At 40.2% G+C, this 27,819-nt stretch overlaps 1 protein-coding gene across 2 annotated transcripts in view; it reads right to left on the bottom strand.

Annotated features, from left to right (window-relative positions):
* The window catches only part of PLS1 (plastin 1), an 85,442-nt gene that overhangs the window by 16,540 nt on the left and 41,083 nt on the right, over positions 1-27,819 (bottom strand). For both annotated transcript variants that reach the window (XM_075004790.1, XM_075004791.1), the window contains exons 3-11: positions 27,613-27,776; positions 23,935-24,064; positions 23,318-23,450; positions 22,235-22,316; positions 19,967-20,132; positions 19,125-19,267; positions 16,687-16,782; positions 13,699-13,894; positions 6,044-6,122 (exon numbers count right to left, since the gene is read on the bottom strand). In XM_075004790.1, the coding sequence (XP_074860891.1) occupies positions 6,044-6,122; positions 13,699-13,894; positions 16,687-16,782; positions 19,125-19,267; positions 19,967-20,132; positions 22,235-22,316; positions 23,318-23,450; positions 23,935-24,064; positions 27,613-27,776 (1,189 nt within the window). The remainder of the gene's footprint in view (positions 1-6,043; positions 6,123-13,698; positions 13,895-16,686; positions 16,783-19,124; positions 19,268-19,966; positions 20,133-22,234; positions 22,317-23,317; positions 23,451-23,934; positions 24,065-27,612; positions 27,777-27,819) is intronic.

Raw genomic sequence — 27,819 nt, 5'->3', positions numbered from 1 at the left:
TCGCCAAACCCCACAAGGTCAATATTGTCTACCAGCATTAGCAACACTTCCACTGCTTACTGGGCTCTTAGAAGACATTTAGCGGTAAATTAAAGGTAAACAACATCACATAACACTGTGAGCCAGGATTGGTGGCTATAAATAAATTTTATGGAACCATGGGAAACTTGACCACCTCCATGATAAATGGACAGCCAGCTAACTAAAATCACGCTAGACCATGGACATTACCAAACAAGAAACTGCCAGACTAGAGAGATTCAACCTGTAGTTAAGATTGCCAAACGGCTGCCATTAAAAAATTCTCCATTTTGAGTTGTTCAGACCTTTCTGAAACACTCAGGGCTGAAAATCTCCATGCTTGGTTTCAGTCCATAGTGCACACAGTGAGAAAGATTAAGCAAAAACAACGTAACTGTCTTTGAGTAAGAAGAGAGTTGAGAAAACTATTATTTTCTGCATTACAAGTAGCATTTTGAGTTTTTTTAAAGAGGCCTACGTTTGGAAATAAGTCATTAGTTGTAGTTTTTGTCCGTTTTAAAACAAACAAACAGTCTATAGACAACCTCATTTTATATGCATTTTAAAACATGGAATCAGGTCTTTACCAACAACATTTAAACAGACACATCACTGTTGCTCCCTCCCTATATTGTATTTCATTTACTATTTGATTGGCTATAACTGAACTGTATGCACAGTACAATTTAAAAAAATGAGAAATATCAAAAAGTAAATTTCAGGTTCTTTAATCCACTATATATTCAAAAATCTTTTCTAGTTAGCTTGCAGATATTACTGTGAAATTAGTGGAGGCAGTGCTTTTTTTGTAAGGAAAAAAAAATAAAAGGAGCTGGTACACAGCTGCCTTTCCCCCACCCCAGGGTTCCCATGGCTGGGGCTGCTGGCAAGGCTCTGTACCCCAGCTGGGTCCCCACTGCAGGGCTGCCGTGGACCCCTGCTGCCTGGCCATCTCCCAGTCCCTGGGCTGCCAGTGTTCCCCCAGCCAGGTCCCTTGGGCTGGAGCTGCCGGCAGAGCTCTGCACTCTGCCTGGCTTCCAGCTCCGCGGCTGCCAGGATTCCCCCAGCCTGTCTGGGTCCTGAGGGCTGGTGCTGCTGGCAGGCTCTGCACCCCAGCCAGCTCCCAGATGTAGGGCTGGTGGGGTCCGCCCGCCACCCAGCTGGGGATCCCACTTGGGGCTGCCAAGGTGCTGGTACAGCATACCAGTCCATACCAGCACAAAAAAAGCACTGAGTAGATGTGAGCCATATGAACCCTCCAAAAATCACACCACCTTTAACTCTTCTACTATGGCAGTATCAGTATTTTCCGAGGAGTTCAGAAAGGATCACAATTCCCCACATCACTTACTGAAGCAATGAATAATAATAATTTGCACTTTCTAATTTCTTTCATCCAAAGGTCTTAGAAATCTCTTATAAACCTTAAGACTCACCAAAATCCCTTTGAGATAGTTTAAATGGTGAATAAATGGAGACACACAAAAGGTTTGTACATGGTCACTTTTTGCTCAAGACTTCTTCCTGGATTGTCCTCTGGGGTTCATGCCTGGTTGTGGCAGGACAGCCTGCATGCTCTAATAATCCCCAGAATCTGTGTCAGTGGGGGACTTTTTGTTCCTGGCAGGTTCAGCCATGCCAGATTGATCTGTGGGGAAGGGCCCAAACAAAGTAGACACCCTGATCCTCCAGCTGGGGGCGAGGCACAGGGTTAACAACCCTGTCCTGTAAAAAGCGAAGTATGTTACGAAAACAGTAATGGGGAAAGCAAACATTATTGTGTGTCACAGCTGTCAGGAGTCAATGACCCTTATGACTGCCAATGGTGAAAACCAAAAGGAAGACACTGGCTTGAAGACAGAAGTGCTCAACACCAAGACAGAAAACAGCCTTTGATTTTGGAATGTGGAGATAATGTCCGATACAGGGAAACTAGCTCAGGTCACAGCAGAGATGAGATACCACAGTTACACTTCTGGGGTAACAGGGAGAGCAGACAGATGGGATCATGAAGGTTAACAACAGCCTCAGAAGAAACTTTGCTGTATTTTGGACGGCATGATGGACAACACCATGAGGTGTTGCCATCCTTTTAAAGAAGGTAGTGGAGCATTCCCCACTGAGTGCAAGTCCATCAACAGCAGTCTTATGAGAGCCAGACTGAAAGGAAAGCACAATAATATCACCCTGATTCACTGCTATGTTCCAACAAATGTCAGTGATGAAGAAGCCAATGACAAATTCTGCTTTGCATTATAGGCAGAGTTGGAGTACTGCATCATGACCTAACTATTGTCATGGCAGAAGAGAATGCCAAGGTTAGTAAGGACAACACAGACAACAACTGAGCGATCAGAAGACATGGGTGTCACTCTAGGAATGAAAATGGAGAGAAGCTTGTTGATTGCTACAATATAAGTGAAATAGTCATAAGCAGAACCCTACTTCAACATCCTGAAATTCACAAGATGACATGGTGTTCTCCAAATAGTAGAGACAGAAAAAGGCAGAAGATCTTGATATCATCAGACACACCAACAAAGGAAGAGATCATTCAAGTAATCAAAGCTTAGGAAATGGGAAAGCTCTTTTAAAGGATAACTTGAATGCAGAATTGTTCAAAGTAAATACTGAGTTAGCAGCACCTATCCTGGCCCATCTATTTACATCAGTCTTGGAATGGGAAAACATGCCAGATGAGTGAATCAATGAGGTTATAGTGACGATACCAAAGAAACGAACTCTTAGGCTGTGTCTACACTACAAAACTAACTTTGAAGTTGCTTACTTTGAAGTTAAGTGTCTACACAAACCTTACTTTGTAGTAGGGCACTAATCCATTCCTGGGAATGGAGCAAGGACTTTGAAGTAAGGGAAAATGTGTGTAGACCCTCTGCTGACTACTTCGAAGTAGTGCCTAACTTCAAAGTTAACTTCAAAGTTAGTTCCTAGTGTAGAGACACCCTTAGTGATTGTACAGGTTGAACCACTCTAATCTGGAACTCTCTCATCCATCAACATCTGTAATCCGGTATGATTTTGGTTAGCTGGATGACCACTTATCCAGTTTTCCATGATCCCATAAAGTTTGTTTACAGCCAGAAGTCCTGGCTCTCAGTGTTCTGTGCTGTTATTTACTGGTAATTTACCACCAAATATTTTCCAAGAGCCCAGTAAGCACTGGAAGTGTTGGTAATGCTGCTTCCCTGGTCCGGCAAATTCTCTTGTCTGGCACTGGTCCAGTCCTAAGGGTGCTGTATCAGAGAGGTTCAACCTGTAATAACTGGTGTGATATTGCATTTTGATCTGTGCCAAGCTAAGTATTGTTTAAAATTCTAGTCCAGCCTATATCAGAGGCATTTGATAAGTGTTCTCAGAAAAGAGCAAGCTAGTTTTCAGAAATGGCATGGATGCACAGACCAGATCTTCAATCTACAAAATATAATAGAATACTGCTTAGAGTGATAATGGTAACTCTATACAAAACTTCATGGATTTTGAGAAGTCTTTTGATAGCATTCACAGAACCAAGCATATGAAATCCCTCTCCATATCAAAAGATTCTGTTTCCACTTTACATGAAATATTTATCACAGCAAGCTCAGTTTTGAAGTCAAAACAGGGTTAATGTCAGGGGTGTCCCTGCACAGCTTCAGCCCTGGGATGCGGCTCTAGACCTGGGGCCCAGCATGGCTCCACTCACAGCCTGGAAGTGGCTCTGATGAGTCAGTGGCAGTTGGGGGGTGGGAGTTATTTTGGGCCAGGGGAGCTGTGGCAATCCTTTAATTTCTGTTGCACACCACTGTGACAGAGGATTGTGTTCTCACCATTCAGCTACTTGGGCAATACCATCAACCAGGATGATGGGACAAGCCAGGACATCCAGAATAAAATCAATACAGACAGGAACACCAAAACCAAATTCCAAATTTAACAGAGCTGTGTTCTTTCAACAGTACTTTATAGTGCAGAATTCTGGGGAATGAGAAAACATCACAAGTCAAAATGGTTTTCATTCCATACAACCTGCCTCAGAAAAATCCTCCATCTCTTTTGGTCCAAATCAATATCAAAACAAAGACAATTGCTATTGACAGAGTGCAGCCAAGAGGATATTAGCACAATCATTACCAGGCAGTATTGGAGATGGATTGGCCATAAGATTCAGGTGAAACTGATTCTAGCCCTAGATTATCAATAAGATGGAAACTTGAAGGCAAGCCAAAATGAAGCAGACTGAAAACATGGTGAAGAGCTGTGGAAGTCAAGCTGAAAAACCTGGGGCACAACTGAGAAACCAGTAAAAGACCTGTCAGAAACAGACAGGAGTGGTAACAGAGAAGGAGCCGTGTTAGTCTATATACTATCAGAACAAAAAAGCAGCCAAGTAGCACTTCAAAGACTAACAAAATAATTAGGTGAGCTTTCGTGGGACAGACCCACTTCTTGAGACCATAGCCATACCAGAACAGACTCAATATTTAAGGCATAGAGAACCAAAACAGTAATCAAAATTGACAAATCAGAAAAAAAAATTATCAAGGTGAGCAAATCAGACAGCATGGGGCGGTGGGGGGGGGGGGCAGTCAAGAATTAGATTCAGCCAAGTATGCCAAAGAGCCCCTCTAATGTCCCAGAAAGTTTGCATCCTGGTTCAAACCACATGTTAATGTGTTGAATTTGAATAGGAAAGAGAGTTCAGCAGCTTCTCTTTGTAAAGCAGACTGGAAATTCTTCTTCAATAAAACTCAGACTCTTAAGTCACTCACAGAATAGCCCATTCCATTAAAATGTAGACTAACTGGTTTGTGGATCAGGAATGTTTTGATGTCTGTTTTGCGCCCATTAACTCTTTGTCTGAGAGAGTTTGAAGTCTATCCAATATACAAAGCATCTGGGCATTGTTGGCACATGATGGCATATATGATGTTAGTTGAGGAGCATGAGAATGTGCCCGTGATTTTGTGAGTAACCTGGTTAGGTCCAGTGATGGTATTTCCAGAGAAGATATGTGGACAAAGCTGGCAGTGGGCTTTGTTGCAAGGAAAAGTCCCAGGACTGGTATTCCTCTGGCATAGACTGTGGCTATTAGTTAGAATCCTCATAAGGTTGGGAGGTTGTCTGTAGGAGAGAACAGGTATGTCACCCAGGGCCTTCAGGAGTGTGGCATCCTGATTAAAGATAGGTTGTAGGTCTTTAATAATTTGTTGCAGTGGTTTGAGTTGGGGGCTGTAGGTGATGACCAGTGGTGTTCTGTTCTTGGCTTTTTGGGGCCTATCTTGGAGTAGCTGGTCTCTGGGTATTCACCTGGCCCTGTCGATTTGTTTTTTTTATTTCTCCTGGTGGGTAGTTCAAGTTTATGAATATGTGGTAGAGATCTTGAGTGCAATGGAGTAACTTTGTCACTGCCCTAAACACCAGAGACATAACAGGAACATGATGATGATAACAATTCCTCCTGGAATTATTACCAATACAGATCCACTGTTGGTAACAGTAGTAGAAGATGTGAGGTGCTGGAAACAATCACTCTTTTAAACATCATGTTACAATATAGTCATCTACCACATGCCGGCTACTTATGCCATGGGACCAGAGAAAAGTATTAGAGTTAGATGTAAATTTCCTGACGTTCACTCTTATCATTTAATAGTTAGCACCTATTATGATAGCACGTTTAATTGCTGAACAAACAGGCATATCAACGTGTAGTCTGAAATCCTCTTCCCACAGAAAAATTAAGATTACTTCATCTTCACTCCTGACATTCCATATCAGGTTCTGAGTAACATCTAAAAAAATGTTTAGCCTTCACTTCAGTAGGATCACTATTTGATTTTTACATTTTAAAAAATATTAAATGATTCTGTTTTCTGTTAATAGCTCTGTTGGAAATGCAGCTTCATTTCTGGATATTATTTTTGTGTGCTTTTCCAGTGCAACTAAATGTCTATTTTCTTGCATCTATGAAAGCTTATGCCTAAATTCATAACTAAATAAAAATCAGAACACAAAGTTTTACCTGTACAAGTGGTTAACATATGGGTTTACACCCAAAGAATTCATCCAGTTGCGGAATGTCCTCTCTTCCTTACTTTCACCTATAGCAATACATATAATCCACATTAATGATTTGGAGAAAAAGTTTAAATAGCCCAGATTTAAATCATTTATACGTATACACCAGCAAAAGTTACTCCGAATAGATTTTCCTTGAAAATGTGGTATCTTTTCTATAGGTGTAATCTCTATTGGCCAAAGGATGGTGAAAGTCCCATCACATTCAGCAGCTCTGGATTCTGGGCACAAGGCCTGACACATCACAGGGAAGACTACGAGAATTTTTTTCTATAAAAATATTTTTCTATATAATATCTGACATATTATTTTCTCGTATGTTAGACAGTTAATATCTGTACTGTGGAACATGTGCTGAGGAGTAATAGCAATGTTAATGATCTAGTGTAATCCACTAAAAGCTAGTTTGGTTGATACTTTGATAAATAGCATGTTTAATTTTGTTTTATATGGCACCTGTGTATAGCTGCATACTCAATGGCTACATCTACACTAGAGAGTTTTGTCAACAAAACTGGTGTTTGTTGACAAAACTCATGGAGCATCCACATTACAAGGGCGGCGTGTAGACAATAAATTGACAGAAGGCAGCACTTTTTTCGACAGCATTCTGCCATTCCACCAGGAGGCAGAATACCTCTCGACAGAATCTGTTCACAGAAAGCAAGTGTGGACATTCCAGGGGGGGCTTCTGTCGACAGACAGGGCTTCTGGGACACCGGGTAGCCCTGTCTGCTGTACTTCCAGTTGGCTGTTCTCTCAAGGGAGCAGCCAAGCAGTGTGGCCGCTTTCTGTTGACAGAGTGGATCGACAGAGCGATCTGCTTTAATGTGTGGCAATGATCTGTCAACAGAAGTTTTGTTGGCAGATCTCTTCCGACAGTAACTTCTGTCAAGAGATCGATGTAGTGTAGATGTAGCCCATATGACAGCACTTCACAATCAAGGGGGCTAGAAAGTTCTTGCAGTTTTAAACAGAAGCTTTGCTCCTGGGGATCCAGAAAGTTATGTGGAAAGACAAATGTGTGCTTTCCAGAGATTTAAGTTGTCCTTTTTTACATTGATAACTAATACCTAAATTAATGCCCCTTTCTCAATAAGGCTGCTTTCCAACTGTGGCAGAGTAATGTTTGTCTACTGTTCTCCCTTACTACTTGAGACTCTACCCTTCCCACGTTCACTCTTTTTTCCAGCTTCCTCTCTCACACCTCCTTGTTTATTGACCAGGAAGTACCTGGTATTACAGTACCTTTTTTGTGTACTTTTTCATTAAACATCTGTGTTACACCATTTATGATATAATACAGCACATGCCATTTGCTTTTCAATAAATATTGGTGTTTCTTAAATGTGCTAAAAACAGAAGATGAAAATACATGCCTGGAAAATACTTATTTTATTTGGATGATGATCCACACTACACTTTTATTTCTCCCTTCTAGGGATGTTTTTATTTAAAAGAAATGAACTGTTCTGAAACAGTGGAAGAATGTAATCAACAGAATTTGAATGCAGCAACACCTGAATTGAACCTGTTATTTGCTTCTTGTTTGTTTCTTAATAATTAATGTTATTGAGCTGATTCAAACTGGCTTAAGCAATGGCAGAAGAATTCATTTAGTCTTTTAATTACAGCTGGCTGAAGGACAATTTCATTCTTCAATGACTTTCGAAGTTTTGATATTGGTTTTCATTCTCCCCTGGAATAAACTGAGCATCGTCCAAATGTTTTCTGCAATATGGAATTGTGTCAAAATGAAATAAATAATCAAATAAAACGTTGGGGTTTTCAATTCAATATTCCTGGTTTCACTTTCAAACTGATGTCTCCCAATAAAAACTCCCCCTCCACACACACACACACAAAAAGTATTTATTGATCAATGTGTGCTAAAACAAAACAATATGAAACTATTTTAATACTAAACCCACTCCTGATATTTCTGTCCTTTTTTCGCCAATTTTATTGTTGAAGAAATAAGTGGAAGGCTACAGGATGCCAAAAAGTTGCCAAATTTTTGTTGTTGTTGTTGTTGTTAAAAATGCTCAGACTAGAAAGACTATCTATCTATTAAGAATGTAAGAGTGGCCATACGGGTTGGAACAATAGTCCATCCACTCAGTATCCTGTTTTCCCACAGTGGTCAGTGCTAGGTGCTTCAGAGGGAATGAACAATCATCACGTGATCCACCCAGCTTCTGACATGCTGACAGCTACTAATTTGAGGAGACTATAAATGAAATATACTGGACCTACATTGGATTAGTGGAGATTTTAAGATCTATTGATCTCTTGGTTAATTCGGGATAATTAAAAATCAGTCCCTGACTGAAATGTAAGACACTGGCACATTCCCAAGACAGAAGCCAAATTCTTTCAGGAAAACATACTGAGGAAACGTAAATATTAAAAGAAATATTCAGCAGCTCCACTCACACTGAGAAACTTAAAGAGCATGCTAAACACTGCCAAAATAATCCCAAACTAGACTAATAGGAACAATAGCATGCAAGTTGAAAACAGCAGTTCTCACTAATAGAATTCAGGAACTAAAAATAGCTTACTATATTTAATATGCCACTTTAAACAAGATCTCTATGATGTACCACATGAGAATTCTTAAGCTTTCCAGATGGTTGAAAACTGATCAGCCATGTTCCATTTTCTTATTCAAAAACACTTTGTGAAAAACTGTGGGGGTATAAATTCTGCTGCATGGTGGAAAAGAAAGCCAAATCATGGGAAAACCCACAGAAATAGAACAGTGAGCCAGCCAGAGGATAAAGGTGGCTAGGAGATAACTTCCTACAGCCACTTCTCTCTTCTCTGATTCCACTGTACTAGGCAGCTAATTGAGGAGTAGCCAAGAGGATGGCCATAGGAATAGCTATTTAGCCTGGTATAGGCCTGTCTCTGAACCCCAGAACTTTTGGTACAATTTGCATAAGTTACTATTGACCTGATTAGAAATAATTTCCCCTCTTTGGCTTTTAACAGCCAATGGAAGGGGTATGAGTTGCCAGTTGGCCAGGCACTGACAGCACAGCAGAGACAAAAAGCACACTGGAGGAACATGAATGGGCCATGTTTCAAAGACAGCTTTTACTTCCATGGAACACAGCCTGCTATAGCACATAGAAGCCCTGTCCCCAGCTGTTTCACTTTGCTGACAGATCCCCTCTCAGAGGGCACAATGCAAGAGAACAGTAGCCCAGTAAAGTGCATGCACCAAGGGGCTCAGTGCTTTTCTTCTGTGCAATTTTATATGGGAAGGAGAAGACTGATTCTAAAAAAGCACCTTGAAAAGGCCTGCCCTTTGTCCCTGTACATGCTGCTCACCAGAGGGATGATGCATTATCCAATACTTGGAAAGGAAAATAGAAATAATGCTCATCCAGCTTTTATTAATTTAAACTCAACACAGGAAAGGACAGGGAGGCCTACACTGTGCTCTTCCAGAGAGAAATAACCTCTGGTAGGAACAGCAGGAAAATTAAGCCTTTCCTAAAAGTAGATAGCTGAAGTTTCAACCACTTTCCAATGAACTTTTCCTAGGCTTTAGATTCTGGATCTCGGAAGGGTTCCACTTATGTCAGTAATTTACAGAATTTGATTGGTAATTCCACAGAAAAAAGCTAGATGGCATTGGTTGATGATTAATCTGAAGAAGTGGGTGTGTCCCATGAAAGCTCATCACCTAATAAATCCTTTGTTAGTCTTTAAAGTGCTACAGGACTGCTGTTTTGTTTTGTTACAATACAGACTAACACAGAGGCCTCTCTGTTACTATTGGTTGATGGAGTTGAGGAAGTTGTGGCCCCACATTATAAATGCATTATACCATGCCTGTGTTTTTCATGACAGTGACGGCATATTAAAACAAAGATAGTGTAAGAACAATGCAACACCAACCAGGAGAAAAGGACTGAAGTAGTTATAGTAATAGAAAAATCAAAACAATTTCAGGACATATGCATTTATGGAGTACAGAAACTGCTAAATACAGTACCTACATTAGGAGGGGTCAAATCTGCATTTCATGAAGCAAAACAGGAAAGTATTATAAATTATGAGTCAGATTATGACAGTCATCAATGACAAAGCTATAAAGAAATCAGTATTTTATCATATACACAACAATGCTGAGGAGGACCAGTATTAATGTGAATGCTGCTCATACTGCAGTATTTGAAAGGAAAATGAAGAACGGAACAAAACACTACAAGTAATGCCTTCTGTCTGAAATACTTATTTTAATAATGCAAAGGTATATTACCATATAGTTATAATATAGATAGTAGAGGAGAAGAAAGAGTTGTACCATTGCCATGATACATATAACAGATAGAGATATAGCTTGCCATGATCTAGATAACACCTCTAAAATGGATATTATATGATTGTGAGTTAAAGTTGCCTGCCACTTTCCATTATAAGATCCTACATTCAGTAGTTTCTAATTTTTTCCAAATTTTAACTGCAAAGGAAGACATTTTCCATGCCAGATCTCTGACTCAGTGTAAATATTTTTGCAAAGTTTCAGCACGATTCAACTGTTTTTGAGAATGAGTTATAAAAAAAAAATGTTGTTTGTCTACATTTAAAAATAGGTACAAACCATCTTAGTGAGAAGCTTTAGTACATCTCCATGTTTTGGTATAGAGACTTGAAATTTGGCAGAGGTATTACACTAGCATGAGGGATGTGCCTTTTGCTATCCATATGAAAATCCGCCTCAATTTGGCCAGCTTTAGAACCTCTAAAATCTACAGCTCATTAAGGCCACGTCTACATAGGCAGCTTCTGTCGACAAAACTTGCTGACCGTCTACATACAACATAGCATCTCTGTCAACAGTGTTTTGTCAATGGAGTGCATGTGTAGACACTTCTTTGTTGACAGAAATCTTCCAGTTCCCCAGGCAGCCCTGGTTGCAGAGCTTCTGGACAGCTGTTCTATCAAGAGAGGACAGGGCAGTCTGGCTTCTCTCTGCCGACAGAGCTGCTTGCTCTCGCGATCTGCTTTTGTGCGTAGATGCTATCCGTCAACAAAGGCACCACTGAGGTTTCTCTGTCAACAATGACTTTTGTCAACAGAGACTGCCCATGTAGAGGTGGCCTAGAGGTCTCTTAGCATTCAGCAGTGCTCTTTTGTGGAAAAAAAAAAAAGTTGGGGGTGTCAGTACCCATCCTCTGGCTGGGGGGACCCTGCAGCACCCCCACCCCGCATCTGGGAGCCATTTGAAGTGAGGAGCACCGCAAGAAGTCCCAGCTGCGAGATCCCCAGCTGGGGGTGGGGAAAACTGCACAGACCCACAGCAGAGAGCCAACTGGGGCCTGCAACCCCACTGGCAGCGCCAGCCATGAGATTCCCGTCTGGGGCGCTCTGAAAAAAGGTGCAGGTACTCTGTACTGGCACAAAAAAAAGCACTGGCATTCAGCAGCGTTATTTTCTGAAGATTCTAAGAACTGTGCATATTCCATCTCCACAAAGCTGCTACTACATGCCAACTGCATGAAGCACGGGTCTTCCTCACAGAATGACTAAGCATGCAGCACCCCAAGTCTTTGAGGAAGTATGGCTACAAATCCAGCCCCATATTTCCCAGTTGCCACTTATCTCCATACTAGACAAAATCAAAACCCCACCTCCATACTAAGGGCCAAGAGCTGCTATTAAAGTCTGTTAGAGATGGTTGCTCATGAGCAAGAGCAAAATGAGGGCCAAAAGTTGAGAAGTTTATTTGCTATGGATTACATGTAAATGTGAATCTGAGATACAGTAAAACTCAGCAGAAGAGAGAACTCAGTAATGAATTTTGCTTACAGGTTGACCATATAAGGACACCCTCCTCCCCATCCCAGCTACTATCTATAACATATGAAGTGTACAGATATGAAACCACATTCTGTTATATCTGTTTTACATTGTTATAGGCTGTAGCTAGCTTCCCAAGGCCCTTAGCATGAAGATGTCTAGATCTGGGCTTTTTTCGGAAGAAGGGGCCTCCAGAAGAAGGACTTCCTTCTGGAAGCACCCCCAGGCCACGCTTCTACACGGCGTTTTGGAGTCTGGAAGAATGGTCTTCCAGACTCCAAATCACAAGACATTATGCTAATGAGGCACGGGGAATTTGCAGCCACACCTCATTAGCATCTTTCACTCCATGTATTAGCTCTGTGTAGAACCAGCGTTGGTGTTTAAAAGTGCTTAAAAGTAAACGGAATTCTGTTTGTGATGTGAAGGGACCAGCAGGAAAAAAATGCAAGATTATTGCTGCCTTTATTCTGCCCTTTTATGAGAACAGTGCAGTTCTGCTACATCTATTCCCTGTTCCTAAAAACAAGTATGGGTATGTGCAATGAAATGTTTGTATAAAGAGCGTGTCACACAACACGCACTGGATAAGCCCTTCTTGGTATGCCACCCAGGTAACAGTATTGGCATAAACCATGGAGGAAGACACCTGCCCTCCTTCCCATTCCCAACCACAGTATAAACCCTATGGTCATGGCAATCAGACATGAAAAGTGGGTGGGTGGGGCAGGGTGGGAAGAGTTAAAGAACTCAAGGGTGGAAGCTTTGTGTGTATAAACTGAAGTGATTTGAAGGTTATTTGGGAATCAGGGTGTATCTACAATAGAGGGCCTTTGCTGCTATAGCTATGCTTGTATTGCAAAATCAGCAACACCGCCTAATGAAGAGGTGGCATATGTTGACAAAAAGAGCTTGCTGGCACAGCTACACCTCTTCCCTGAATGATATTAACTATGCTGACACAAGCATTTTTCTGTCAGCATTGTTGCTTCTATACCAGTGGAGCTGCTAAGTAGGCTGGGGCAGCTTCCACACATGCCACCTCCAGTTGGAGGTGGCAAGGTAATGAGACAATTGGAAGCAAGCTAATGAGGTGCTAACATGCATATTCAGCACCTCATTAAGATAATGGTGGCCGCAAAAATTTCAAAGTGCAGACTTCGAATTGCAGATTGACAGTGCAGATCCAGGCAGCTTCAAAATAAGCGCCCCAGTTTGACATTCCCTTATTCCACCTTGTTTTGTGGGAGTAAGGGAATGTGGGAGTGGGGCGCTTATTTTGAAGCTGCCTTCATCTACACTGTCAATCTGCACTTTGAAATTCGCGTGGCTGCCATTATGCTAATGAGGTGCTGAATATGCACATTAGCACCTCATTAGCCCACTTTGAATTTACTCATTACCATGTCACCTCGAACAGGAGGTGGCATGTGTAGAAGCAGCCGGGGTCTGGGATTGTTTCACAGTCCCAACCAACATAGCTATATGAGCAACACTTGACAGAACTGACCAAGAGTTAATCACTCTTTTGTGAGGGCCACCACTATTGAGGGAAGCCCCACTTTCTGATATGATATCTCGAACAAGAGAGGATTGTTCAACAGGCTAATATTGAAAAAAAAATTAAATTGTGTATTTATATATGAGTCTTTACATAGTCACAATTACATGGGAATACTATCAGACAATCCAGTCAAAAGACTTAACTTTTATATGTTGTACCTACTCTCTAATGCTCTTATTTCTCAGTGCTCAAAGCCAATATGGGTTGAAAGAGCTTACCTTCTAGTAAATTGAGATCATACGTAGAACTGTCAGGCTTGTGCAGGGCTGGGTATGTGTTAAAGAGATTTGCAACAAAAGCCAAGTTAAGTTTAGGATTGCCTGCAACTACATCAGCTGGAGTAACAAACTGCCTGCAGCCCAATTTATCTGCCTGCTGAAGCATATATTCAGCCCTCTTCAGGTCATTTGTCTCCTAGAAAAAGAAGTAAAAACGTATTTAGTGAATATTGGCTTTTCAGGTTCTTTTTAGTTTCTATAGGCTTATATCTTAATTGCATGATAATTAAAAATTAGGCCCAGCCTATAAAGTGTGGATACAGACCTTGTTCAGAACCAAGGTATTAATTTGGAACTTTTTCATAAGGCGACAGTCTGGCATCCTTTTTTCTTCTAGAACATAATCAAACACTTCCTGAATCCTCTTAATTGCTGTAAAGTTAGTAAACATAATCTGACCATCAAAAATCATGTCGTTAGTGAGTGAGCAGTTTCTACAGGTTGACCATCTCTCATCCAGCACCCTCAGGTCCTGACTGGTTCTGGACAAGAGAATTTGCCAGACAACAAGAAGTCAGTATTTTCTAGCAGAATTACCAACACTGCCACTGCTTATAGGGCTCTCAGAAGACATTTAGGAGTAAATTACAGTTAAAAACAGCACAGAACACTGAGAGCCAGGACAGGTGGCTGTAAACAAACATTATGGGACCACATGAAACTTGGCCACACTCATGATAAGTGGTTGTCTGGCTAACTAAAATCATGCCACATTATGGAGTTTGGTGGACAAGAGTGTTCTAGTTTAGAGAGGCTCAACCTGTATAACCTCTAACAGGGGTTTCTGATGATTTATATTATTATTTTACCTAGAGGAATTAGGTCTGTCCAATCCACATACTATATCGCATGTACATATAGTCCCAACAGTTACTGCTCATCTCTGCTCAGATCATAGTCAATAAATATCCATGGCCATGTAGGTTGTACAAGACCTTGGAAAGCCATGGCCGTCACCCAAAATCCAAACAGGTTTTTCCATTATAGAGCTTTGACACAGAAGTAGCTTGATGGAGAAGAGCGCCTTTACAAAAAGTGAAGTATATATTTAACTCTTTTATTCTTATTGTTGTACTAATTGATATATTGTTTTATAATAAAAATCTTATAAAATTTGTTTTACAACTTAAATAGAGATAAACTTAATATATACACAATTATAAATTGGTCTATATAAGTCCCTATAGTAGAACTTATGAGGCCTGCTAATAGTCATTCTCTTCAACTTTGTGATTTTGATCACATATTTTGAAATAGGTGCTATTCTTCATGGAATGAGTTTTCCCAATTTCTAAATAAGCTGATCACTATTTCAAAATTATTTCAAAACAGCGGTTGTGTTGTGTAGATGCTCACAATGTTATTTCCAAAGAGTGGCTGTTATTTTGAAATAACTTTGCTGTGTAGACATACCCTAACTGAGTTTGTCATTTTCTGAGAGGAGTCTCTCTAAGCTGGTATTGGAGTAAGCCCTGTGTATTCAGCCACAGAGATGGTCAAAATATAAGATGGGAGGCATAGAAAAAAAATCAAATTTTGATAGACATATGAATATTGAAAAATTTCAACAGAAAACAGAAACGTTTTGGGTTTTAGCCAAAATATTGCAGTTTTTTGGACGTGTATTTTTGACAAAAAACTAAAAAATTTCCACAGAAAACAGACATGGTGTTCACGAAAAATTGTATTTAGATTTAGATTTGTCAAGAAACAAACAGTTACAATGGAAAAAATGTCAATCAACTGTACTCAGCACCTTCCAGAGAAGAAATGTTATGACTCTCAGCTGGGTTAAGGCTTAACAGAAGGTTCTGAACACTCCTTCCTCTTTGGTGTTGTGGTGTGAAGTTTCCCATGCCCTCTATCACTGCTGATGAATGGAAGGGAACCTTCCTACTTCTAAAAGCTATTTGGTTTGATGGAGCAGCAAGAAGACACAAGTCTTCATTCTTTTTTCCAGGCTGAGTTCTGGAACAGAACTGGGAAGCTCAGTTAGAATTCTTCAGCTGGGGAAAAGAACAGGACCCCAAAATAGGATGTTAAGTGACACCTATCTTGAGGCTGCATCTACACTAGGAGATAAAATTGATTTTAAGCCCGATTTTTCCCAATGCCTGTCCTCACTGTAAATTCCATTAGTTTGATTTATAGACCACTAAAATCGACATGATATCAAAATCCTAAAATCGCAGTAACTCGGCAGGCGTAGCATTCAATCTGAATTTAAAAATCTAAATGAAGGGTAGTGAGGATGCTGCATGTCCATAAATGAAATTCAATAGCCTCCACAGATGTCCTGTATGTGCCCCACAATGCACCACAGTTCTCCACTCTGGCCTCTTACATCTCCACTGCTCTCAAGTGCGTAAGAATCAGGCAACAGAACCGTTACAACTTGGCACCTGCCAAACTTCTTTGAAGCCATTGACATGTTGTCACAATACACTGCAGCAGCACTCAATTTAAGCTCGATTTAAACTATTTGTGTTTGGCAGCAGTAAGTCGATTTTGTGGGGAGCGTGTGGGAAGGTGAAGATGCTCAGAATCGAATGGATAAAACCCAGCATTAAGAAAACAATTTTAACAAAATCAATTTTAACTTTTAGTGTAGACTCAGCCTTAGAGAACCCAAATACCAAAAAACGGTTTCCCCTGAAATATTTCCACCTTGTACAGTAGAAGACACTGTGACAGATACTGGAATGTTGTAAAATGTCTTGGGGACCCTGTTGTATTAAGCTTATGACTGGTTTATGTACTAGTCTTGTAGAGTTTAAAGCTTTTCCATGGTGCTGGAATTTGATTGTGCTCCTGTCAGCACTACAAAATGAAACCACGTTCTGGGACAACACTAGTTTAACCAAGTTCCTGAATATGCAGATTGTGTCTATGAGACCCAGGTAACTTTTTAACTCTCAGAATACTTACATTAAACCCTGAAAGGTCAATGTTGATGGGAATTTCATCATCTTTGTCTCCTTTGGGTGCAATCTGATTTAGCAGATGATAATAGGCTCTTGAATCCTAAAACAAACAATATAATAGTAGGAAATAAACAAATATTTACTCTGCTAAATATAGTATGTTGCATTTAGGCTCTGATGCAAAGATCATTGAAGTCAATATGACTCACATTAATTTCAATGGGCTTTGGTCAGTCCCTTTGTCAAGATCTATTTAATCAAGAAGACCACTTCAGTGGGACAATTCACACAGAAGAAGTTCAGCTCAACGATAGTGAATAGGAATGACTGCTGTCTAACCATGACAGAATAAAATTCTTCCTCTTGGGAATGCACTAGCCACCTTTAAGAGTTATACAATTTTTTAAGGCAGGTATCAAACAGGAGTAAAATTCTAGCCCGTCTTTTCATACAAAAAATACTGAATAAAGTTTTCATAAAAAGAAAATAAAAATGAAGTGCAGTGGATTTCATTTTTGTGATTCAGTACAACATTTTATTTAATTATAAGTCTTTTCAAATGATCTGATTTTTTAAAAATGGCCTCTCCTCTTAATACGCCAATTAACTGGGACAATAGATGGTGGACCAAAATTTCCCAGTTAAAGGGAGTGTATTATTTCTTTTATCATTCATTATATTTATTAGATGCAATGTTCATACACATTTTAACTTCCCTGTTCCCTTAAAAATTAAAAAGGCAGAGAGATAAACCTGTTCTTTTTATAAAAGCACCTAATATTAAAAATGTTTAATATTTGTCCTGAATAATAAAGACATTTTGACTAAATGTGCACCTGTTCATTAAAATAAAACAAATTAGTTATTTTCTTTGTTGATAGTTTCTTCACTAATATTTCATGAAGAACATAGAGATAGCTACAAAATTATCTCTAATGGTTATTCTGAAGTTAGTGGAGAGATGATCTTCATGGAATCCCATCACTTATTACTCACAGTACACAATGCTCCTTCACTTTTTATTTTAAAAGTACTGCTGTCTCCTATTGCACTTCATGCAGTACTGAGCACACTTTATACTGCATGACTGATACCAGAGAAAAGAGAAGCACACATCCACCAGCTGCCACATCAGAACCAGGGTGTGTTTCAGCACTATGAATATAGTAAACTGAATCAGCAGCCAGGCACAACTATGCCTCCTTTCTTGCCGGATAACTTGGGATTGTGACTTGGAGGGAAGGGCCAATAGGCACACCAGATGTCTTCTTTGGGAGTGGTGTCTTGAGCTGTGGCATGGGGCAATCACCTATGGTTACAGATGAGCTGGGGATTAACTACAAGCCACATTCTCTTCCCCACAAGATAACAAAGGTGAAGAAAAGCCTCACGGCAAGGGCTAAAGGGCACAGTGTAAAGTTGTAGGAGGGAGTGGGCAACACATCCCAAACAGTTCTAAATACAATTTGGAGATTTGGGCTGCGTCTACACGTGCACGCTACTTCGAAGTAGCGGCAGTAACTTCGAAATAGCGCCCGTCACGTCTACACGTGTTGGGCGCTATTTCGAAGTTGAAATCGACGTTAGGCGGCGAGACGTCGAAGTCGCTAACCCCATGAGCGGATGGGAATAGCGCCCTACTTCGACGTTCAACGTCGAAGTAGGGACAGTGTAGACGATCCGCGTCCCGCAACATCGAAATAGTGGGGTCCTCCATGGCGGCCATCAGCTGGGGGGTTGAGAGATACTCTCTCTCCAGCCCTTGCGGGGCTCTGTGGTCACCGTGGGCAGCAGCCCTTAGCCCAGGGCTTCTGGCTGCTGCTGCTGCAGCTGGGGGTCCGTGCTGCATATACAGGGTCTGCAACTAGTTGTTGGCTCTGTGTATCTTGCACTGTTTAATGAAAGTGTGTCTGAGAGGGGCCCTTTAAGGGAGCGACTTGCTGTTGAGTCCGCCCCGTGACCCTGTCTGCAGCTGTGCCTGGCTCCCTTATTTCGATGTGTGCTACTTTGGCGTGTAGACGTTCCCTCGCTGTGCCTATTTCGATGTTGGGCTGAGCAACGTCGAAGTTGAACATCGACGTTGCCAGCCCTGGAGGACGTGTAGACGTTATTCATCGAAATAGTCTATTTCGATGTCGCAACATCGAAATAAGCTATTTCGAAGTTGGGTGCACGTGTAGACGTAGCCTTGGACTCCTGAATAAGGGCTGCTACTTGCGCTATGTGGAAAGTGGTTGGTTTGGACTACATAACTTGAATTGATACATAGCATCAGCAAATGAACATTATAATCATGTGTGGTCAAAAGAATGTGCAGTGTTAGGAGACATTTGGTGAAAATGGATCTATAAAAAGCAGTTCATTAATTCTGATCTCCATCTTTTGTTTTTTTAAAATGTTACATTTTGGCATGACTGTATTCATAGAGTGACATGCATATACCTTAATGTCTTGACTGAAGTTATTGATTTTTTGCCATCCTGCATTGGCCAGATGATAGTTCACCCAACGTAGCAAGAGTTCTTCTGGAGAAAGCTTCAGTAGCTGCTCTAGGTCTTCCCCTTCATTTAGCAAAGCAATAAGAGCTAAAAGCAAATGTGAAAGAAAGCTAAATTATTGCTATCATGTTCACAAAATATTTACTTTCAAATTGCATACTTCATATAATCTGACACCAGATAAGTATACTTTTATATGTACTTAAGAAGCTTAATCAGTGCCAATGGCTCCACCAAGGATGAAGTTCAAAGAAGATGTGCCTCAACCACAAGAGCGACACAGAAAAGGATGAAATTATGTATTGATAAAAATCTTCCAGTCATAAAGTGAAAGTATCAAATCCGTGTACTGGTCTTAAAACAGCTCTGTTAAATTAAGCAGATACCAGGAAATTAGAGGCAGTAGAAATAAGAGTTCTTTGAAAGATGGAAGATGTAAAGTGGATTGGTTTATAAACCAGTGAAGAAGTTAGGATAGTATGATGTGAATTCAGGATACCTGACTGGCTGCAGTCAAAGATTATGATAATGGGCCACAACAGGAGAAAAAACAAGTAACAGGATGCCAAAAAAAAAATGGAAACACAATGAAAGTCAGTCAGACCCGGGACCAACCATCAACCAGATGGCAAGACTTTGCACACAGGGACATGACAGGGCTGGGCTTAAGGGAAAAGCAAGTCATGGGCAGGAATGAAAGTTGACACTACATTGTTCCCCAGGTCTGTCAAATTGCTTTGAGATGGGGGAGGGGGAATGAATACTTGATATGACTTCCTCTCTTACCTTCATTTCGGGAGATCTCAATATCAGCAAAAAGACCGACTTTAATGATCTGCCACAGGAGACCTAATACCAAGTGTGGTTTTCCTTCCTTTAGATCTTGTGATCCAATGTTGACCACTGTACAGCCAATAGCCGATGCAGAATTCAGGGCAAGATTTAGGTTTTCCTAATTGAAACATCAACATTAGCTAAATTAACCAGTCAGTTTGTTAATTTTAAAACAGCAATCACCACTTTTGTTTCTTCTGCTTGTTTATAAAGTTATACAAACCAGCGCGTTAGAAGAATAGTCAGATCAGGTTTTGTAGTTTACTAGAATGCAACACAAAATACCAGTTTTGTGCAAAAATCTCAAGGACAGATCCTGCAGACAAAACTGCTTGAGTGGGCCCTTATTTATATTCAGAGTGCTAATTACTTCTGTGCAATTTCATGTGGGATTGAGTGCATCATTTCTTTGCAATATCCAACATTCAGACGGTAATTGGATAGAAAGCATTAGCAAACTGCAGCAATGCAACATTTGTTGACACTGGAGCAAAACCCCACCGTCATTGCAATAGCATATTCAGGAAAATCATTAAACTCTGATTAGCTCTCATGCCCCCACCCCTTTTTATTTTCCTGTACTACACCTTATCCCAGACCCACAGAAAGCATAAGGACATATACCAGCATCTTCACCGACATGTATTTCTTTAAATAGCAGAGATTACTACACACTTTGGTGAAAGATTTAGAGCTTGGTGTATTTAGAGCATTTAACTTTTCTTAAATTAACCTCAGGTTCATGATAAGCAGTGAGAGGTCCATCTTTCCTTTAAAGGGTTTTAATTGGCATTCTTTTCATTAGGAGACAACTCACAGATTTACCTTTCTGCTCCAGGCCTGGCTCCTGTCCAAACTAAAATCTCAGCACATCTGAAGTCTTTTCATTGATGTCAAGCTGTCAGCTAAAGCTCAGCATGACTAAAACAGAACTTCTAATTTTTCCCACTCAACCCTCCCCGCTACACACACATTCCTTTCTTAATTACTACGGATCATGCTACAGGTTGCACCTCCCTGGTCCGGCATAGCTGGGACCTGACTGGTTGTGAACAAAAGAATTCGCCAGACCAGGGGAGGTTTCCTGTCACTGGCTCCCAAGCCACCAGCTTCTCTCTGCACGCCCCCTGCCCCACTGAGCTGCTCACCCATTCAGTACTGTGTGGGGATCCTATCCTAGGCTGCTGCTGGGGCTCCCACCCCATGCTGGTTTTAGAAAGTGAAACCTGCACTAGCCTGTCACTCAGCCCATAATCTTCAGATCAGTATTCTCACTAGGGTCTTCAGGATAGGTCTAAATCTTGCATAGTCTCTCTGAATAATAGCTCTAGAATATGGCCTTTCCAACCCACATCAGCAGTTAAAACTTCTCCAGGCTCTCATCGTCTCATATCATATTGCACCATCACCTTTTCTGGCCTTGACAAATACAGTCCTGCCTCACGTGGATCCATTCAGCATACTGCTACAAAGACAATCTCCTTGCCCAACCTTTGACCATCTGACCCCTTTCTTGAATGCCTCCTCTGGTTCTCTTTCCCTATTGCTACCTTGCTGGAGGTGTCAACCCCCAGAAACCACCTCCTCAGCTGGGCTACCAGCAAGTCCTTCAGAAGCCTAGAAGGATGAAGAGGAGACACTGGCCAATTAGGAGCCAGCAGGCCAGTGAAGAAGGCTTGCTTGCAGCTGCTCAGGAATAGCACTGAGACTAAGGAAGAGCTGCCTGTAGCAGGGCCTTATTTTCATGTGCTATAATTGAATACTCACCTTTCTGGTTTGTTTGTGTTTCTTTAAAGACACAAAAAGCCAAATTCTGAGCTTGATCTTTCAATTGAATTGTTCAGAGCCTGATAGCTAGCTAATGGCATGGGCAGTCCTACTTCTAAGCTGGTGGCCCAATATATGACTTAACATGGGATGTGCAGAGAGTGCCTAAAAACAGCCCTATATCTGACACCTGGAAAGGAGATAGATGAGGAAAGTAAAGAAGGTAGGTAGCAGCCAATGAATTTATGAAAGACCTAGAAGCTGAGGGGAAAAATTCTGCTCTGTGCATTTCATCAAGTACCAGAGTTTCCCATGTATCTCCAGAAAACAGAATCTACACACAGAACCTGATCTGCTCCCATTTCAGTCTACAGCAGAATTACCATTAAATAAAGCTTTACCAATAGCCTCTCTAATATAATTAGTTTGTACCAGAATATAGTTCAGACTTACAGAAATAGTGAAAGGAGTGAGTTTCTTCTTATTAATAGCTCGCTCATCAATTGTATCTGGTTGGGAAAAGTTGATCATTTTGCTGAGGAAGAAAAAGTCAGAATTTATTCCATCTTTCTGAACAATGGTACTTCGAGCAAAACGCTGGCATCACTTTTTTATGGTAAGTCCAAAAGTGTTGCTTGATATATTGAAAGCACTAAGGGAAATTCCTTTTCTGCCCCTGCTTCAAAAACAACGTCTAATAAAACCAGAAACCACAGAACTTGACATGGGAATAAGAAAGTGGAGCAGTCAGACTTACACTTAGGAGTCCAGCTCTGATTGCTCTGTTAGCAAAGTTCTCTGGAAGATTCCAACCAGCAGAATTGGAAATACTTATGCTGAAGGTCTCTCTAGCATGAGACTGTAAATACTAAAATTTATATATTGTACTTCTGTAGTGCCTTCCACAGAAGGGTCTCAAAGCCATTTTCTATTAATTAATAATGAATTAAGCCCTTAATTATCCTGTGACATGGGCACATACCAGTTTTATTAACTGGGAAAACTGTGGCAGTGAGAAACTTAAAGACCCCCTGCAAATCTATAGGAATGTCTGAAGTAAAACTCAGATCTTCTGACTCTCAGTCACATGACTTAACCACTAGACACTGTTTCCTAATATTGGAATCTGCAGAAATGTCTAACTATGTCTGTTAATGAGCAAGATGGGTGATACAATGATTTGTTTGTGAAGAGTCTTTTTATTCCTGGCATGTGAATTAATGAAGATATAATTCCATTGGCTTGAAGTAGAATTCTCTCCAATCAGATATATAACAACAGCACACACAGTTATGCAAAGCACATAATTTTTAAACAGGACTCTTTAAATAGATTACACCTAAAATATATACACACTAGAGAAGGATTTATAAGATGATGACTTCCCCCAATCCTGTGTTTGTTAGAAATACTGATTAAAGATCGACCCCTGGTGTTATTGAAATCAATAGCAAAACTTTAACTGATTTCAGTGTGATCAGAATTTAACCTTCAGAGAACAGCTATCTTATTTTTTTTCCTTAGTTCTTGACTTACCAAAGGAGTATGCCATCTGCAAGTGACTTAAAAAGACTAGCATCTGATGGATCCATGGGAAGAAGATGCTTACAGTCAGGGTCATCTTTAAGAGCTTTATTTACCCAGTTAACAAAAGCAACCTTTTCTTCTTCTGAAAAACAAATACTGAAATGAACAACCCTACATTGTCCGGGACACAGATTAGATGATCTAAGAGACTTTTCCCATCTCCAACCTCTATCATGAAGTAGTTTTATTTTTGATTCTGTACCACAGAAATTAAAATGTGAGTTCCCTTGTATATATCTCAACAGGAGCATAAATGAAAAAGAAAACATCAGTTCACAGAGTAGACTAACAAACCAAACACAAACTCTTGGTATCAATCATGCTACAAAAGGCTTTCTATTTTTAATTCTTTTTACCTTGAAATCAGAGTTGTCTTTCTGCCTTCTGCCCCGGCAAAAAAGTTTGACACCCAAAGCAGCATAGAACTGTGACAAGCAAACTGAACAGTACAGTCTTTAGACAGTAGAGCCCTGACATCTGCACTGCAGAGGTTCACCTTCTACTGGTTGGTTTTCCAGAGCACTTTCTTCCCCAATGATAGCTTCTAGTACCAACAGGTGTTTTACCTGAGTAAGAGTGCTGTGTCCCCTCGCTGGAAATTGCCGAAGTTCCTCCAATTGATGTAATACCCTGTTTTCTGTTTATTGATTTTCGAAATGATTTGCTAACATCTTTACTTTTCAGTTCATGAATAACCTAGAATAAGACACACAAAAGAGAGCATTTCATCAACGATCATAACCTTAGATTGACTCAAACAATCAACTCATCTAACTACCGAAATATTGATCATTATTTTGACTTTCCTTCTTTGAAGAATATCATTTTGGTATGGTGCAATATAAGGAGGTTATGGAAATATGTTTGTTTTGTGAATAACTAATCCATGATCTTTTCAAAGCTATATTATTAATCTCCAAATTTCAGATTCACAGACAACCAATTTTTTCGCAGATGTTCTGATTTTTTTAAATAAAACAACCTGTTTAAATCAAACAAAGAATCTGCGGAAAACAGATTTTTAATATTTCCTCACTCATTTTGTCTTGCTTCTTATTCTAGGCTCTTACATATCACTTACAGAGACGCATATTGTTAGGGAGATAGTTGGTACATCCCTCCAGGCATAACAATGATAACATACTAACATCAACATGAACATTAAAATTTATAACTCAAATTCCTACCAAGACAAGGAAATTGCCAGATAAAACTCTGTTCTGTATTTATCTGCTGTACCTGTGTGTTGTAGGGATTTCAGGTTTGATTATGAAGTTACGTGCTATGTGGACTGCAATATTGGCACACAAATATTTATGGTTCAGTTATGAGCAGAGGGGCCAACTGACTTCTTCTTATACTTTGCTCCCAAAAATGAAACCCAAGGACCACAAGAGCTGAGAGAACAGATCATGCAGTGTAAAAATTGTATGCCATTTAAAATATTACTTTTAATGCAGTAATTCTTCGGCACCCGACTATGACAGGGACCCCACTAGGCTGGGTACTATACAAACATTGTAAAGAAAGATGGCCCCTGTCCCAAAGAGCTTACAATCTAAATATAAGAAAATAAATGACAGGTGGGTACAGGCAGGCAGGAAGGACAAGAGAAGAGACTATACTAGTCAGCATGATCGAGGCTGTTGTACCACCATAGCAGCTGCTTTGCTGTTGGCATTGGTTAAAATAGTTATTTGTTCCCTTTCCCAATGCACAGATGGAAACAGCAGTTTTCCAGCTTTAGTCTAAAACAGTTATTGAACTGAGAGAGAATAGAGATAAATCATCTAAGTATCCTTAAAGAGTTGCTGCATAATAGTCAATCAACTATCATGCTGTCATAATTATCTTCCCTTTCAGACATCAATGAAGGTTTATAATTACTATATATACAGCTCTCAAAATATTCTCACTTTTCATTTAATTTTGCTTCCCTATCCCATATTCTTAGAGATGACGGGCACTTTGGAGAGTTCTATCTTTTCTTAGGAAAAAAAATTGATCCTTCAATGTGAATATAATACTTTATCTATGTAATATGCTAGAAAAAGAACTAACACTGGAATTTTTGAAGCAGCTGAAGGGAGTGAAGTACCCAATGCCAATTAAGAATTACAGCGTGTAGCATGAAATTCAAAGCGTTGATTTTCTAGTGCCTTATATGTAGTTGTGGTCCTTTCAGAACACTAAACACCAATGAACAGTACTGGAAGAATGGCTTTCCTATACCCTTGAATGAACATCATGAATCAGTGCTTTCCAAAACCCGGCAGCATAATTAAATTGAATGCCCAGTGATACAAAAGATCTGTTTGTGTTCCCTGTATGGCAAAACTATACCATGTCACGCAATATGCCCTTTTAAATGCAGCTTCGTAATTATCTCTGTGACTCTCTGTATCATGGGGGAGCACCTTGTAATCCCTTTATTCCTCATCTAATTATGATATTGCATATGAAGCACCCTGTGTGGTATTGGGAAAAGATTATAATCTGCTGAAACATACTGGTCCATCTACATTTGTTTACCATTGGTGCATATAAAATTATAAGAATTGGGTTGTTTAGTTTTCACTGAAATATGTTGTGAGTTTGGGAAGTGCTCAGAAAACTATCAGTTCAGTAACAAAGGCAAGGGAGGTAACCAACACTTAAGTGGGTATCAATCATGAACAGCCCTTGTCCAGTAAGGGAACTACAATGCAATGACTCACTTGCACAAAGCCACATCAGTGGAATTCTCATCCTTGCCCGGGGACTCAAATGATCACCAGATGTGCTTGGACTTGTGTTCTTCAAACACATGGATTAAGGGTATAAAACAGAACACAACACAGGAGCCACATCCTTTACTTTTCTCCTGCCCTAACCTATGCTGCAAGCAGCTGCAGGTTGAACTTCTCCAGTCCAGCCCTTTTGACACCTGACCAGTGCTGAACGCGATAATTTGCTGGACCACAGTAGGTCAATATTGTCTAGAAGCATTACCAACACTTCCACTGCCTACTGAGCTCTTAGAAGACCTTTAGGGGTAAATTGGAGCTAAATAACAGCACAGAACACTGAGAGCCAGGACTCGTAGCTGTAAACAAACCGCATGGGAGCACAGGAAATGTGGCAACACCCATGATGAGTGGCCATCTGGCTAACTAAAAGCATGATGGATTACAGACGTTGCTAGACAAGAGACTGCCAGTGTACAGAGGTCAACCTGTAGGATGTGCAGAAGACTGCAGACTCCAACCGAGGAGACTGGCCCAGGTTTCAAGAATGAAACCTGTATACTATGAACTGAAATGTCCAGTGAGCAACAAAAACTCCTCAGTCTGGTTGCTGAGAATGTAGGCTGTGTGCTTATATTTTCTTTTCTTTTGATAACTACCCTGACTTTTTGCCCATCAGTTACAAATCACTTAAAATCTATATTTTATAATCAATAAACTTGATTTACTCTTTACCTTTACCAGTGAATGTGCCTGAAGTTTTTTTCATAAATTTGCTCAGGTTTACAAAGGTTGGTAAACCAATTAATAAATGTTCATTGTTCGTCTTGAGTAGTGCAAGATAACATATTCCTGAGGTACAAGGCTGGAAGCTGGGGGGATTTGACTGGTGCCTCTCTCTGTGGCTCTGTCTACACTTGCATTCCTCTTTTGAAAGAGGCATGCAAATGAGGAAATTGAAAATGCAAATGAGGTACAGATTTACATCTGACACTATTTGCATATCCTTCTTTTGAAAGAGCTTCTGTTGAAAGAAGAAAAGCAGTGTAGATGTAGCTGTTTCAAAAGTAAACCCCATCTTTGAAAGAGCCGTGTCTACGCTGCTTTTCATTTTTCGAAAGAATATGCAAATGAGGTGTCAGATATGTAAATCTGCACCTTGTTTGCATTTTAAATTTCCTCAATTGCATACCTCTTTCAAAAGTGCAATGCTCGTGTAGACACAGCCTGTATGATTCATGAGTAGTGTGGGAGCAGTTATGCAATCTAGGTTGGTATGGGCCAACACATACATTTATGCTGACACACAACAGTGCCTGCAGAGGTTTGCTGCTTGTAATGAGCAAAACATTGTGAGAAATAGCCCAAGTTGGTGAATTATGGGGACACAGCACTCCCAGTTCCAGGCTGCACCCTGAAGACCCCATAACAAAACCCATCACAAACCCCAAAACTGCATGATACCAAATCCAAGTAATTCTGAATTGAAGGGTAGCCTGAGAGAACTGCCTTACTTACCGATACAAATTCTTCAAAGTTGATTTTCCCATCTTTGTTGCTATCTGTTACTGCTATAAGTTTTTCTACAATCTCACGCACTTTGTAGCCCGGCAAGGGAAGGCTTGCTTCTTTAAAAAGATCTTGAAGCTCATAATCACTGACATACCCGCTATTGTCAATATCTATAAAATAAAAACATTGTATTTATTCTTTTTACTATAACAC

The sequence above is a fragment of the Carettochelys insculpta genome, chromosome 10 (genome assembly GCF_033958435.1).
Source record: "Carettochelys insculpta isolate YL-2023 chromosome 10, ASM3395843v1, whole genome shotgun sequence".
In the NCBI taxonomy this organism is placed as follows: Eukaryota; Metazoa; Chordata; order Testudines; family Carettochelyidae; genus Carettochelys; species Carettochelys insculpta.
The sequence above is the reverse complement of the archived record's forward strand: the minus strand, read 5'-3'. Positions and strand labels throughout refer to the sequence as shown.